General features: G+C 40.6%; 1 protein-coding gene and 1 long non-coding RNA gene across 2 annotated transcripts in view; one reads left to right on the top strand and one right to left on the bottom strand.

The window, feature by feature from the left end:
* LOC146431600 (uncharacterized) overlaps positions 1 to 15,945 on the top strand; it is a 162,967-nt gene that overhangs the window by 17,100 nt on the left and 129,922 nt on the right. The window contains exon 2 of the mRNA XM_085072424.1: positions 13,888 to 13,961. Within this exon, the coding sequence (XP_084928550.1) occupies positions 13,896 to 13,961 (66 nt within the window). The 5' untranslated portion in view covers positions 13,888 to 13,895. The remainder of the gene's footprint in view (positions 1 to 13,887; positions 13,962 to 15,945) is intronic.
* On the bottom strand, positions 11,326 to 13,307 carry LOC146431601 (uncharacterized). Its single transcript, XR_014854629.1, has 3 exons — positions 12,890 to 13,307; positions 12,259 to 12,331; positions 11,326 to 11,413 (listed from the first exon to the last, which is right to left on the bottom strand). It is a non-coding gene; the product is annotated as an uncharacterized LOC146431601 (long non-coding RNA).

The following is a 15,945-nucleotide window of genomic DNA, read 5'->3' as shown; positions in this document are numbered from 1 at the left end:
GTATGGGAAGGTTCCACTGGCATGGGAAGGTGCATAGTTCTCAGATGGAAACAGCCAGTGCTGTCAGCTAATCTGAGGCAATTACAAGTGACTTCTGTCCTTGAGTCTATCTCCATATTCCTCCCATACTGTCCCATTTACTGCACCTGCCTTCCCCCATCAAGGCACCAGTAACACATTCCTTAGCCATCTTAAGAGGAATTACCAGCTTGTCTGTCAGCAGCACTCACATTCTTGTAGGATTTACCTCTGGTCAGCTGGACCATTGCTAAGCACCATTTTGCCTTCCTACGTTTAAAGTCTGAGATGTTAAACACTGCTTCAGGGATAAATTCTTTTTCCATACTACCTAAGAGTACTTGGAAATTTTAGGAGCCTTTGTTTGTCTCCTAATGCTCTGATAGCATCATCTCTCCCACTTGTATGCTCACGACACACATAATGGAAATGTCAGTGCTTACCAAGCAGCTCCACAAGACTTGCCTCAAAGCTGGTGCTGATCATGATTCAGCAAAGTCCTGGAGGTACCTAACTCTGACACAGGTACAGGCCTGAGAGTCATTACCCTCGAGATGCAGTTGGTGGGTGTAAGTGCTTTCTAAATGAAGTGTTCTTGGTATGGATGAGCGAGAGTCTTATAATTTGGACAATGGCCAGGACCCAGAGACCAGGGAGCCAGAAGAGTTTGCCTCCAACATCTGTTTCCAGTGTGTCTACCTAACTCTCAATTTATCAACCCTTCATACTGTCAAGTGAAAAAAATGCATAAAATAATTGGATTATATATTAAGACTCTTGAGAGAGTTGCTTATTGACCTTCTTCTATTCCAGTGAACTTAGCTGTGAAAAATTGGGTAAAAAGCAGGGCCTTGCTGAAAACGAGATATTACATCTGAGCAGTGCACTCTTGGATAAGCAGAAATTACTGTGTAAATAACAAAATGTGAAGAAATAAGATCCAAATTGAAGTGTGGAAATTGTGGGCTGTAGAAGTGATTGCTTTTCTAAATACTTTTAAATGCATATTTGCACTCTGAGTTTCACTATAAATTGTAATGAAGTGCCTTTAAGTTCAGATGTTAACAGGGCCAAATGTTATGTGGGGAGAAAAAAAAAACCCTTCTTCCAAGGGTTTGTCTTCCAAAAAACCCCAAACTTCCAAGTGAAAATAACTGTGTTTTACCTCCTTAAAAAGAGCAGGATTGGTTCTGAATATCGCAGTATTCTGCTGTCTGTTTCTTGTGCTAAGCATTTGCTTTAACCTTCTGGACCTTCCTTGTCATTCATGCTTGATATAAACTAAAGCTACACAAAAAATAGTGGATTTTAAAAATCTCATACATTCTGTCTGTAATTATCCTGGTGGCATGGTGTGACCTGCTGATTCAATTCTTATTGAGATGAATATGAGCTGTTAGTAGACCAAGGTTCAGTGAATACATTAAATCTTGAGGCCTCAATCAATTACCTGCTTCCTCATGGCAGTGTCTAGGATATCTGCAAAATCAGAAGTATCAGAGATGATTAGAAATTACCTCCTTCGATGTTAAATGTCTCTGAAAAGTTGAGTATCAATTTTAGATGCACTTTTCCTGGTGGCTTTCTAAGTTTGTCTTGTTTTTCGCTATTACAAGAGAAAGCAGGATGTTGTGCTGTTTTCCATTGCACATTGTCAGTGTGCTAAGGAGGGACTGGCTAAGATGTGACACTGATCCAGCCTGCTTTGGTGGCTGTACTGGGTTACTAACACACAGCAGCCTTGTCCAAATAGGAGCAGAATTCCTCTTTTCTTTCCTACCAGAATCTGCTTTGCAAGTGGGGCCTGGGATGAGGGTGAGGAAGCTGTCACTTCTCAGCAAGCAGCTTCAGAATAGAGAGATAGAAAAGGAAGAGCAGTCACTTTAGTCTAAATTTAAAAGGCAAAACATTAACCTTCCTACAGAATTGGTCAAGTGGCTCTTTTGCTGTTTCCTCTCACAGCTGTCTGACCCAATGGTAGGATGGGTTTTCTTAGTGTGCCAATAGGTTCCCACCATGTACATGGCAATGACCATCATGATTGATCCCATTAGGGAGCAGAGGGGCACACAGTAACCTATGAGTGGTTCTCCTTGTATTTTCCTTGTCTTGTTTCAGTCATTTGACTCATTTTTTCACATCAGCTTCTTCCTGTGTACTTTTCTGTATGTGTATAGTACATGAAGTCTTTCTCACTCACACCCACTTTTCCTTCTTTCCTGGTGGGAGCTGTTCTGCTAATGATACAATCAGGGAATACTGTGGAAAGACAAAGGGTGAAATTTGCATCATCTGCCAAGCCTGTTAAACTCTAAATGTTCCATTTCATTAAATCTGTATGGCTGTGCTGGAAGAGCAAAGGATTATTCCCATACCCAGGGACCTACTCACCTCCTAGTAAGGTCTTTAGTTGGCATATACTGGGAAATTTCTAGTGCTAATGTGGATGCCAACCTACAAATGCACATGGAGGTAGACCAGTTGGACTGAGAGTTGTGGGTTTTGCTTGTGAGTTTGTGCATTTTGTTAACCGGAGTGTGTAATTATATCTAATTATTTGGGCAATTCACTAATTCTTTCATGTTAGAACAAGTGCCAAGGGTCCTTTTATTTTGTGCTCTCACTAAACTTAGCAGATTTTTATGTCTTGTAGATTTTAAAAGAAAGGTCATACAAGTCTATTGCTATATTGTGAAGACCATACTATTGTAACAGGACAAGTGTCTTGTCTGGGATCACTTGGCAGAATTGGGAACAGAACTTGCCTTCTGCCTTTCAGCATGATGCTCCATCCATCACTAACTCTGAAAGACCAGTGAGCTGGATAGATGAGGCCTGAATTCCTGCTTCTCAAGCTCATATCTCAGTGCAGCTTCTCCTAATCCAATGGGAATTTGATAAACAGTCAAATAATTATCTGCTTCTATAAGAAAAAATAAAAATGTGTGCAATAAGATGGGAGAAGCTACTTTTACAAGCAATGCTTTCATTAGAAATATTTACATTTTGGAAGTGACTTCTTGTTCAGTTTTCAGTGTATAATTTATAAAAATGCAACTAAACTGCCATTCCTCAGGAAAACATTTTATCTGGCTGTACTATGCTAATATGATCAGTCATATGCTGTACATCTCTTCTCCTTCTCTTCCTACATATAAATTATTCAGAACTATTATAGCTAAAACTGTGAGTAGATGATTTTATTTTTCTCTTCTGAAATGCTAGAAAGGATTTGGTTTAAAATGAAAGGGATGACATCCTGGTGAGGTACTGGGAAAGCAGGAATCAATTGTGACTGGCAGGCTTACTCCTGGAGAAATGGAAAAAATGGTTAAAAAGATCTCTTTTAGTTAAAAATATTAGCAGACAATATAAAATATTTATGACTACACAGCTTAGTCTTTAGAACTTCATATCAAATATAACAATAGGCACATCAAAGTTTATGGAACCATTTCCTAAAATAACTCTGTCTCAACTCCCTTACATAAGCTGCTGCTAATTTGAATTTGTAGGAGAAATTTAACCTCTTCCAATAACCCAAAAACTTAGGTCTTTTCACCTGAAAACACATGATTTAATCTTCTGTAATCAAGGGATTAATGATTTCTCTTGCATACAAATAAATAATTCGGTGAAATCACAATCTGTAAGTTCCTCAGATCCACAGTCTTTGTGACTTAACTACGTTGAACTGCACTTCCCAGGAGCACCTGGGCTCAGGAGCAGATATCAACCAAACGCCTGCAGGTGTTTTGTGATTGCAGAAGAGGTGGGCTCTTGTGTCTCGGGGTGAAATTTGAAGCTCTTGGTGGTGATTTGGGGTTGTAAAAGACTGCCTTGTGCAAGCTTTCTCCTTTGTTCCAGAGCAACACAAGGTTAAGGTAGGTTTAGCCTTTTATTTGTGTTTTCTTCTAAACAATCTCTAGCAGGCTTTGCCATCTTTTACATGGAAAACCAGTCCTTTTCTTTGAAACAAGTTGAATTTGTGCCCCTTGTAGCCCCTATATAGAGTTTGCTTTCTGGGGTTCTTTGCCCACTGGAAGAATAGAGCTCTACAGAGCTATGGGCCATTTTGTCTTGATTCAACTGCATAGTCTAGACTGCAAAGCATGTAATTTTTTTTGTTCTGGTGATCCTGAGGAAGTACAGTAACTATAGAATGCTTCTTTTTTGTCCTGAGGTGCAAGCTTTGTCCTTGATGAGGGGTTATATGCTCTTAATGTGATCCGCAGGGGTGTGGCCAGTGGTGATATTCCCAAATCTTACTCTAAATACCATGTACTTCGTGTTTTCTAGATAAATGATCTCTAAGGTCCCTTTCAACCCAAACCATTCAATAATTCTATGACGAGGTTTTGTGCTTTATGCCAACTGGATTATAGGAAATGGTGGTGATACAGTCACAGAGAAATGAGACTGGGATGTTGTTTTGTAGTGCTGATTTGAAGGACTGAGTTAGCATTTATCAAGCCAGCAAGGAGCAGCCTATGAACTTTAGGAAGGGTGTTCAAAAAAATCTGGTGGCTCAGGTTGGCACTCTGTGACACAGTAGGATGCTGTCCTAACTGGTGATGGACCTGGTCATAAAATTTGTGTTAGGATTCAGTACAGCCTGAGCTTCAGAGCTGCTTCACTTTCATGTGAATCCATATTTTTGTGACCACATGGGACACTTGCAGAATCATGCATAGGTGCAACTTTCGATTTATTTTTGTTTTTTCTCTTAAAAGTCTGAATTCAAATATTTTAATCTTTGTCTCATTTTTGTATGCACTTATGCTGAAAACAGAAGTGCTGTTTCTAGCAAAAATCACAAGTTTTTACAAAGTTGTATCTGCAAGAAGTTTCTTCCTGTTATTTTGTTTAGTGCAAAGAAAGAAATTAATTCTGTGGTGACATATAATTTGTCCTCATTAGCAGGAAACAGAATTTATATGACTCAAAAAGCTATTTGTTAGTCTAACACACCAGCCTAAAATTTTAGCCACCACTGATTGTGCATTGTTGACTTGACAGCAGAAGCAACCATAACTTAGACTTAATGAATGCTTTCATGCAGTATGCACAGTCCTCTAAGAGTCCTTATTTCATACTATTTAATGCTGTGCTGAACAGTTGAGTTTGATAAAGGCTGAAACAGTTAGAATTATGCTTTCATTTGAATTTTAATTTTTAAAGGAGGAAGGCAGATGGTATTGTTTTACAGAGAGAATAGCCCAGCATGTCCTGCCATACTAAAAGTCTCTTTGAGCCCATCTGATACTGGTCTCTGAGTTCTTTTCTCTGCTGGTTTCCTTAGCTTACACATTGCCTTCAAATTGCATATATTAGTTTCCTATCAGAATAACTTGCAGGCATGGAAATCAGCCATGTCCTGTGAAGGTCACTGAAAAATTCATTCCCAAATAGGCAGCTTTTCTATAGCATTGATGCTCTTCTTGGTGCCAAAGCCTTAACTCTACAAATGGACATGAGTTCAAAGGCAAATGCTAATTCAAAGCAGCAGCACGCCTTTGGAAGTACAGCCTCCTTGTCTAGTATCCAGGAACAAATTATATTTAAATCATTCCCACTCTAGGCTGATAACTTGTCTGACCAAAACTTAAAGCATTCCTAAGGCCATTATCCAAATCCTCCTTAAACACTGACAGGCTTTGGGGCTTCAAACACCTCTCTTGGAAACCTGTCCCAGTGTTTGACCACCCTCTTGGCAAAGAAACAAGCACGCTCACAAGTAAAATGGAATGATCTAATAATTTCCTTTTTCTTTGACAACCTTCCCTTTTTTTTCCCGCATGGCATCTGCCAGTAAGGCTCCTTGCTTCAGAGTCTGTAATGGATACCAGTCTGCCTCTTATAGATCTTCTCTCCAGAGTTCCTTTAGCCTTCATAACAAGATGCCATCTGACTCTTCCCACCTGTGGTTTCCTGGCTCAAACATCTGTTTTAAAAGCTGCTGTAATCTCAGTACAGATTTGCCTCGAAAGAGACAAAACTCCTCTCTCATAAATCTTTCCTGATGCTTCCACATCCTTGCTTTTCCCCAAAAGCTTAGACAGCAATATCTGTTATTTGCTCAGCTCAGCCTCCTAGATTAAAGTTCAAAGCTTTTGATGTTGGCACAAATCGGTTTAAATGGTATGATTTAAAAAAACTGAATGAAACAAAACACCCCAAAAACCCCTTAAAAATCATCAAGATAAAGGTGCTTTGTTTCATGTTTGGTGAATTCCATGCAAGTAGATTGAAAGGGAGATAAGACCCTAGATCTGATTCAAGTGTTGGCTACCATCATTGGCTTTGCAGCCAGAAGGTGGGGATTGAAAGTCTTGTTCCTTGCAATACTAGGAAAGGTGATAAAGAATCAATTATTTGAAACTGAAGTCCCATTTCGCAACTTACTGGGAAGAGCTGATGGACAGCCAGATGTGGACCTTGCTATGTTGTGGGAAGTAGAGAGGGAGCAGGCCAGTAACTAATTCTGTCATGACTGACAGTGGAAGTGGGTGAGTGAGTGAGATCTAGGAAAAGAAGGCTGGAGCCTAGAGAAAAGCCTTCTGCTGTCAAGACCAATTCATACACTGCAGTGTATATTGCTGGGAGGTTCTTGGTGATCTTAAGGAGTAGATTAGAGAGTGATGGATATGCCTAAACAGTATTTGTTTTCTAGCTGCTAGAAGGTTTCTCATAATGCTTAACTCTTCCTTGGTGTGGAACTACAAGGCAGTGTGTCTCATTTTGGAGCTTCTAAGGGTGCAAATAGTTATGACAGAGGGCACAAAACCAAGGACTTGGGCTGCAGTTAACCCAGAAAAAATACTAGGGCAGGAGAAGAGAGACGAGTTGAAGTATTATACCCAGGTTTCTTCCACTGTTAACTCCATCAGTCCTGCTGGTGCTCGCATAGAGGAGCCAACCAATTTCAGTACAATAAAGTAACAACCAGCAGAAGAAAAAGTATTAAGGACTCAACTTTTTTTTTTTTTCTTCTTTGTAACTGCTACTAAATACTGTGAGCATTCTTGATGTGAAGGTTTTGCCCCTCAGGAATTTTTCTGAGTTGCCTTGCTGTTGAAATCTTGGTAATATGGGTGATAGCTCTCTTCAAGGTGATGTGAGATTTTTTTAAATGTTCAACTTGTTCCTGAAACACAAATGGTCTGAAAGGTAAATGTGTCTGTGCCAGCATTTCCAATGCACACCTTGATTTATGCTTCAACTGCTGACTCCTGTGGGAGATGTTAAAGTGGAGAGAGAGCCTCCTATACTTTGGAAGAGCTGGCCTTCTTTCTTTCCTGCTCCCCAGAAAGAAACTTCACTGAAAAACCTAACAAACGCATAATCCATCTCCAAATCCAAAAGTATGCCAGTCCTGTAAAAAAGTGTTAAATTATGTGTAACAGTGCCACCTGCTGAATCCCAGTCTAACACCTTTCTTCTCAAAGGGAATGTGAGTCTTAATGAAATGGAGTTGGTTTTGATTAAGGCACAAGCACACACCCTGCCTGTTTCTCATGTAGAATGCAGGGTGCAACATGGTTTAAAATATTTAATTAAATATTCATCTTTGGAGCATAATATTGGTTTCATTAAGTGTATCGTAATGCAAAGCCCTTGGAAATTATACCAAGAATGGGTTTGTCTGCTGTTAAATTGGCCTGATGCATTTTTCACTATTAGTTCTGAGATGTAAAAAAAAAAAAAATTTGAATTGCAGTGCTAGTAGTAACATGTCTAGAAGATGCCAGTTTTCTCAAGTTGCAGACAAAGAGAGATTCCCTGCTGAATTTCTAAATTTAGAAATATTTGATTCTACCAAGAACACTGTCAAATGAGTCTAAACTGACTGAGACAGGCAGTCATTTTGTGGAAGTGAGTGAATGCCTTCACTGCATTCAGCAGTTTGATAGAACAGCCCCCATGCTGTCTAAAACCACTTAACTTTTTTGAAGCCATTATAGGCTGAATTCTGCCCACCTTATTAATAATTAATATGACTTTAAATGTTCCTGTTTGTTTTAATGGGATGCTGATGCAGGACGGTGCTGTTGTGAGTCTGTGTAGCTGAAATGAGCTCCTGCTCCCAGGGAACATCCTGGGTTATGTTTGAGTAACCTCAATGACAGCATCCAGGTTAGGCTGGTAGATACAGTCCTGTACTACTTGCATGTTCTCAGTCTGGTTTTTGCATCATATTGCATGTGGAAAGACCTTTCTGTTGAGTTTAAATCCCATACATTGGTTTGCCTTAACCCTTTTGTGCCTAATGCAGTGTTCCCTGAAGGGGCTGGTTTGTTTGATGACCATCCTGCTCAGGTGATCATCCTTTGCTTACAGGCACAGTAGCAAATGCCAAGACCAGTGTCCACTCTGGTCACAAGTACAGCTCTGACATCTTGGGGAACTAAATCCAATGTGTAAAACTGTAACATACTGTGTACTTCTGGCATTAGCTGGCAGGAAATGTTATGCCAAAGAGCTTGCTGTGATGCTGTCTTAATTGGAAAAGTAGCAGAGAACATAATGTGGTGGACCAGATTCATGTAAAAGCATCTAGCAGTAAAATGCAGGATGCCTCCCCTTTTCCACACGCCTATGTCAGTCTGAAGAACAACAAGAAAAAAAAAATAAAAGGCTCTCAGCACATGGCAAATACAGCTTTGTTTAATTAGAAAATTAAACCTGCATATTTTGGGCATCAAATTCAGAAATGTGGACTTTATCTGTCTGTCATAGGTAAAATGCACAGGTATTTTTCTTCTTGCTGCCCTGGGCTCTGACATTAGGGCTGTGAGTGTATAAATATAGAGAGATGTGTTTTTGTGTTTCCATTTCCAGTGTAAGCTCTGTGGTATTGGCCTCAGTGCTTCTAAGCAAGGAAAAAGGGATGTTAACAGCCATGTAAATGAAACTGGACACATGCTTAACAAAATGCGACAGCAAAGTAAAGCCACTGACTTTGTTCCATCAAAAGATACAAATTTCCCATCCTCCAGCGTAACACTCAAAGTGCCAGCGTTCTCAGAGCTGTTTTCACTCTGTGATGTGCTCTAACAGTCAATTTGTTTAAAGGGAAAAAAGGATGGCATTGCAAATGCTGCAGCATGAAATTCTAGCAGATATCCTACTGCTGGAGTCAGACTTCCAAAAAACAGCCATTCATACTGGCTCTGGATGGCAGCAGTGGCACAGATCAGAGAACCTGTTTTCTTCCATCAAGGAGTGTAGACAGAGAGGGAAGCACTCTTGTATTTTGTCACCTGTGCTCAATACCTGTGTGCTGAAATATCTGATAAAAGCTTCAGAGGCATCTTGAGAACCGTGTACCATGAAATAGATACTGCTGGCTTCAGCTTGGGCTCAGCTCAAAACCCTAGGTGAGCACAAAGGATTTCTATATATTTGTTATAATAAAGATGGTCTCTAGCAGCTCTGCATTCACAGCTGCAAGGAAACCATAAGCTTCTGTGAGTTTAATAGTCACACTGGCATGTTAAACTACTTTTTTAAACCCCGACTGATTCTAGTGAGTTCCTCAACCAAACCTTTTACCTGAATATCTCCCAAAAGGAGCTCTGGAGTCTGTACTGAGCAGTAACTGTTAATCAAACTGCTGAAGGCAATACAAGAATCATTACTTACCTAAAGAATGTGGCAACACAGTTTCTGAACCCTTTTTCAACCTGATTGAGAGTTGGCAAATAAAACTGAGTAGCAGCTTAACACAGAATCCTCCAGATTTAATTGTAAGGAGAAGATTTTTCCAAGGGTACACTTTGGTCATTAACCATTGGCAGCTTCTGCCTGTTTGCTGTCAGTGAGGATGAGGAATCATAGAATGGTTTAAGTTGAGAAATGCCATGAAGATCTTTTAGTTCCAAGCCCCTGCCATGGGCAGGCACATCTTGCACTAGACCAGCTTGCTCAAAGCCCCATCTAGCTTGCCGGGCATGGGACATCCACAGATTCTCTGGGCAACCTGTGCCAGGGCCTTGGAGGGAGCTGCTCCCTTGACAGGAGAAATGAGTGTTGAGAAGGTCTTGGATAAAGCCTGAGGAGTAACAAGCCAAAGGCCCAGGTGACCTTGTTTCTGAGATACAAATAAAACCACACTCTGGGAGAAAGGTGAACACAAACATTTGGTAAGATATCCATGCTGTGAGGTAGTAGAGCTAAAGAAACTATTTACAATGGAAAAACCTGTCCTTATCCTGTGAACAAAAGCATTGAGGTTTTGCTGTTGCTTGGTAATTTCCATTGGAAGCAGGAAGAGCAAACCTCTCCTGTCTGATGCATTTGAAATGTGTGTGGTAAAGAATGAATGACTGGAATCTAATCTTACAGTAGTGCTGATGTGAGTCCAAATGCACAGGGCTCAGTGGGAGAAGAAAAACCCCTTAGAAATGATTTCAAATCTCTTCTCTGGGCACACTTTTCTTGGGAACACTTATGAAAGAAGCAAATGCTGTGCTTCTCAGAGTAAAAAGTTGAAATTCTTCCCTTTTTGCTGCTGAACATTTCCTTCTTCTGTCAGCTAAGTCATCAGGTGTTGGGTTTTAAATTTACCCTGTCTCCTGGGAGGAAAAAATATCCATGTTTTACAGAGAGGACTTACCTCTTTGATAGATTTACTTTAAAAAGGAATGAGGGAGAGACTTGCAACAGATTTGAAAAGTTAAAAATAGCCATGGACAGGATGTAGGTGATGTCAGTTATGCAGCTTTTCTTAATACAAGTACAGAGCTGAGAGGGATAAGATGGCCCAGGAACAAGATGCTGTAGAGGTGATCATGAAGCTGAGTGTGTTTTCAAGCCTCACCATTTGTTGAGCTATTTGACCTCTGTCTTGACCTTGAGTACTTTGTCTGCAAAGCTGATATCAGGTTTGGAATTGGACAGTATTTTATGCACTTGGAAGGTGTGTGTGGTGAAAACAGAACTTACAGTGACAAAGACTTTGGACTTGAAAATCTGTCAGCTTTTATTGAAAGGATTTTTTTTTAATGGGGAAAATTAAATGGAATTTTTTGTGGTTGTGAATATTTCTCTTACAATTAGAAAAATCTAATCTTTAAGCAAATTGACAAGAAAATCAGTGGAAAATTATTATTACCACAATGTGGAGAAAAATCCTCTATTCTGTCAAAAGCAATCACTGCTCATTTTGATTTTGTTTAGATTCGTTGCACAAGAATATGGAACAGAGGTCCCAGCTGAGCCCATGACCCCTAGGATGGAGTGCTGGGGATGTGTGTGCTGGAAGGCTGTTCCACACTGGCATCATCAGGAGCTGCCCCAGGAATAGTCTTTTTCTGCTGTGCAGGTCTAGAGGGGCACAGAGTTGTTCAACAGCCAAATACTTCAGAGGAACAGCTCAGCATGTTGTTTTTGCCTTGAAGGAGAGAATAGGTTTGATGAACCTGGAGTGTTTTTCTGCTCTTTCTTGTGTAATTTTTAGCCTGGGGCTTCAGATACAGATGTAGATAGGGCTGAAATTTTCTGTTGGTTTGTTGTACTCATGCTAACAGTTTCTGGGATTTTCATAACTGGGAGGGAAGCTTTCTAAAGGCACCAGCAGTCCTGCCTGTGAGTTATTCTTGGCTTTTTGGACGTGACTGTGATTTGTATTTGTTCTGTTTACAACCTATGGGGGTACAAAACAGCAGCCACAGGGATGTGCTGATCATTCACCTTTCTGATCTTTTGTCAAAATAGATTTAGTGAGAGGAGTGGGGTGTGAGGAGGACATTAGGAGTCTTCCAGCAGGTCAGTGTCAAAGAGGAGAGAGACCATTGTTAAAGTCCTCTATCACAGTCTGTGCAAAAGGGAGAAAGAACAGCCTACCAAGTAACTGTCATGCTAGACCTCAAGAGATGAGCTCTGAGACTGCAAAATTCTCTTACTGAATTGATAAAATAGTAAATGAAAGGGGAAGCAAAATTTTATTGAAATTAACATGAAGTCCCTTTAATCATCAAGCTTAATTCTCAGTAGAAAAGGACTCCAAAATTGATTTAAGATCTCTGTACAACCATACTCTCTAATGTGAAACAGAGATTCGAGTAAATGAATGATTTGCTTAAAAAATTCTGACTAATCTTGAGAACATTAAAATTAATATAAATGTGTGATCTCAAGTTCTATCCATTTTTGGATCCCATTTCAGTAAGTGCATATAATTTGGAATGGGACCTAAGCCATTTTGTGTGTAAGTGTACAGGGAATGCATTCCAGTACCTTTAATCAGAATGTCAAAGGGAGATCAGCTTTGCTGTTTCACACACGGTATGGGAATATCATCTGAGATGAACTGGAATGGAAAGAAAACATACTATAGAGTGGAAATGCAACAATTTCTTTGAGGGTATGAGATAATTTAAGCTGCTGTTTCCATGAGGGAAACAACGCATGTAAGGTTGTGAGAGCTTCTGGCCATATGTGTTCATGTTGTAACACCTAAGTATTTCCTACATGTCTGAAGTTCTATCAAGGAACTCCAGGGTCCACTGGGATAAGAGAGGCCATCTCCCTATATTTTTGGCTTTGGGGGGGAATGTCTTCTACCTTCCTACCTCCAATGAGCAGCTCTTTGGACTATTCATTGCCTCAGCTAAGGAATTTTGAGAAAGGCAATATGAGCCATAAACTTGAGTGCTATATAGCATTCAAAGTTCAATTTATTTTATATTCTGTGAGAAAAAGTGAATTAATTGTTCAGTTTAGAGATGACATAATATTTCCTGCTGAACCTGAAGTTTAATCTGCTATGTGTACTTAGTAAGAGACAGTCATCATAGGGTTAAAGGTGACATGAGGGCATGGTATCATCTTAAATATTAAGTAAGTTTTGTATAACAGAGATCATTACCTCTCACAGATGCCTGCACTGTCAACTCAGTGCTTTTAATTAGACTGAAATATTTAGCCTTTAGAAAAACCAGATGTGTGTCACAGGCAGAGAAGTAAGAATATGCCTCCAACCTGTGCCTGCAGCACCCATGAACACATGGGTGCTCTGATGCTTTAGGGCTGGAGGTGGAGAAATCTGAAGAACTCAAGTACATCTGCTCAACTGGGAGGAAAATAGATTCTTCATTAACTCTGGGAGATGATCAAACCCTGAAATGGAAGAGCTGATTATAATAATTTTTCAAAAGTTGAGCTGAGTACTGAGGAAAATAAAGGGCTGCTCTTCCTTGCTGTGCTTTGTGGCTAAAGGGCCTGCCCAGAGGCATTCCTGGATTTGCTCCTTCTCTTCCCTTCTATTTCCAGGCTGAGTAATGGCTTCAAACCTTGTTCTTCAGTAAGACCTCTGGTGTTTTATGATGTCAGCAATGGTGACTTTATTGCTTCCCTGGATGCTGGAGTTGTACTGGTCCTGCCGTGGCTTCTTCTCTCTGCCTGCATCCTGCCAGGATTCTGAGACCAGAATCTGGTTACCTAGGAACTCATATGTCACACCATGCAGATTTCCTGTAGCTGAGAGTCTCCTGTGTATTTCTGTGCTTTGGGAGGTAGATGAAAAGCATGGTGAATAAAGCAGGAAGTGCTTCTTTTCACAGAATTAACTGTTTCTCTTTGCATTTGTACTGATTTTGTGAACAACATACATACTAACATAAACTGCTGTCAGCTGAAGTGAAATCACTTACTGCAGCTTGTAAGGGATTTTACATATCCTTCTGCAAGCCTAAGAATTAGACATCTGCTAGGATGAACATTAGAGAAAGTGATGCTAAATACTAAATTGCAGAATTTGGGGAAAGCCTGGAAGATGATGCTGGGGGCTTCTGAATTCTGAGGTTGCTCTGACTCACAGGAGCAGAGAAGGCATTTAAAATTGTTGTTGTCTCTTCATTTGTCCAGGCTGCCAGATGTGGACAGGTTCCATTGAAGAAGAGGAGTGTTTGTCACAGACTTTCCAGTGGACTCATGCAGTGGTGAGTGAATATGCTGTACTTTTGTTGTTGCCAACAACCTGGGGGAATGGAATGTCCTTTCTTTGTTGCACAGACACAGCAGAGTTGTTGCAATGCCAGCTTCCCCATAATACCCAGTGACCAATTATATTGCTGCTAAACCAAGCTACAGTAAAATCTGTGTCACGCTTAAATTGCTGTAACAAAAATGTGCGGTCAACTGTATCAGAAACCTTTGCTAGATCAATAAATAAGGCTTCATAAATGTGGACAATATCCAGAGAAATCATAGTATCATTCCCAATGCATACAGCTATACTGCAGTAGTTAGTCTGAGCATGGTCCTGCATCCAGAATGAACAGCAGTTGCTTAACTGGTGTATAAATCTGCTGTGAACACATGGCTGTGTGGGTGACTCTTAAATGAAGAATGACCAGGGTAGATGTGACCTTTTGTGTAATTTTGTGAACCTTGAGGATAACTGCTTGTCATGTAGCTTCTTTCTGATTCACTCTGAGGGTAGAATTTGTGCTTTTATGACTGATCAGATGCAGTGTGACTGTCACATATGAAGCATACATGGGCAGCAGCTGCCTCTGTTTGTCAGGACCAATGCACCCATGCCAGACCAGCAAGATTTTCCCAGTGTTGTTTGTTTTCTGAATTGTTACTTCCTGCCTCACAAGTTAGTTCCACTTCAGATGGTTTTGACTCACTTTTATTGTAGAGATTAAAGTTAAATAATATTATGCTGGTGTTGGCTGGGGTAGGGTTAATTTTCTTCCCAGTGACTGTGGAGTTGTGCTTTGGATTTGTGCTGAACACGGGTGATGATGACAACAGAGGTGTTTTTGTTACTGCTGAGCAGAGCTTACACAGAGCCAAGGCCTTTTTCTGCTTTCCATACTGCCGCACTGACAAGGAAGTTGGGGGTGCATGGGAGGCTGGGAGGAGACACAGCTGGCACAGGTGACCCCAGGTGTCCACAGGGATATTCCAGACCTCATGACATCCTGCTCAATGTATAGAGTGGGGGAAGAAGGAGGAAGGGGGGGACATTAGGAGTGTTGATGTTTGTCTTCCCAAGTCACTGGTACGCATGATGGGGCCCTGTGAAGAACTGAATTAATTCCTTGTTTTGCTTTGCATGTGTACATGGTTTTTGCTCTCCCTATTAAACTGTCTTTATATTAACCCATGAGTTTTCCAATTTTACCCTTCCAGTTCTCTCCTAGTTCTACTGTTGGGAAAGTGAGTGGCTGCATGGTGCTTGGCTGGTTGGGTGCTGGTTGGGGTTAAACCACGACAAAATCACTTGAAGTCATGCTGAATTGTTTATCAGACATGTTTATAACCCTGTTTTCACGATGCTTTTTCATTGCTGGGTAGCTTTTGAGGGAGGGAGGGTTTAGTGATCAGTAATTATTATGAAGAAATTAGAAGTGATGTGTACGAGTTGCAATTCTGACTTTGTAAAATCAGCTGTAAGTGCCAGACTAAGATGGAGTTCCGCTGCATGTAATGACAGTTGCATCTCCCCCCCGATTTTGTGAAGTCTGGGCTCTGCTGAAGGGATCTCTTGCAGTGTTTTCTGTATTTGTGAACTTGCAGCAGTGTATTCCCTCCCTTTCCTCATGCCTGTGCCTGACTCACATTGCACAGGCATTTGTCACAAGTGCAGTTATGATGTGAATCTTCTCCATCAAGGTCTATGGATGTGTGTATCCTGGTCTAATACTTTTGTTGGCCTGAATGACACGTGCTGTTTAGTGAGCTGGGGATTCTGGAACTCCCCATTCTGACTGTTGTATCCTCCTCAGGGTGTGCAAGTTCCTGGTCATTGCATACCTGATATAAACTGCAGCTCTCTGGGCATTGTCGAACAACAAGGGGTATAAGCAAATTCCACAAAATACAAATGTGATGTTATGTGAATTTTACACCATCTGCCTTTTATTGCTGACACTTTCTACCTAATCAAATGTGTTTGGATCTGGGGCAAAC

The sequence above is a fragment of the Lichenostomus cassidix genome, chromosome 12 (assembly GCF_008360975.1).
Source record: "Lichenostomus cassidix isolate B80296 chromosome 12, HeHo_3.0, whole genome shotgun sequence".
NCBI lineage: Eukaryota > Metazoa > Chordata > Aves > Passeriformes > Meliphagidae > Lichenostomus > Lichenostomus cassidix.
This window is presented reverse-complemented; position numbering and strand designations above follow the sequence as displayed.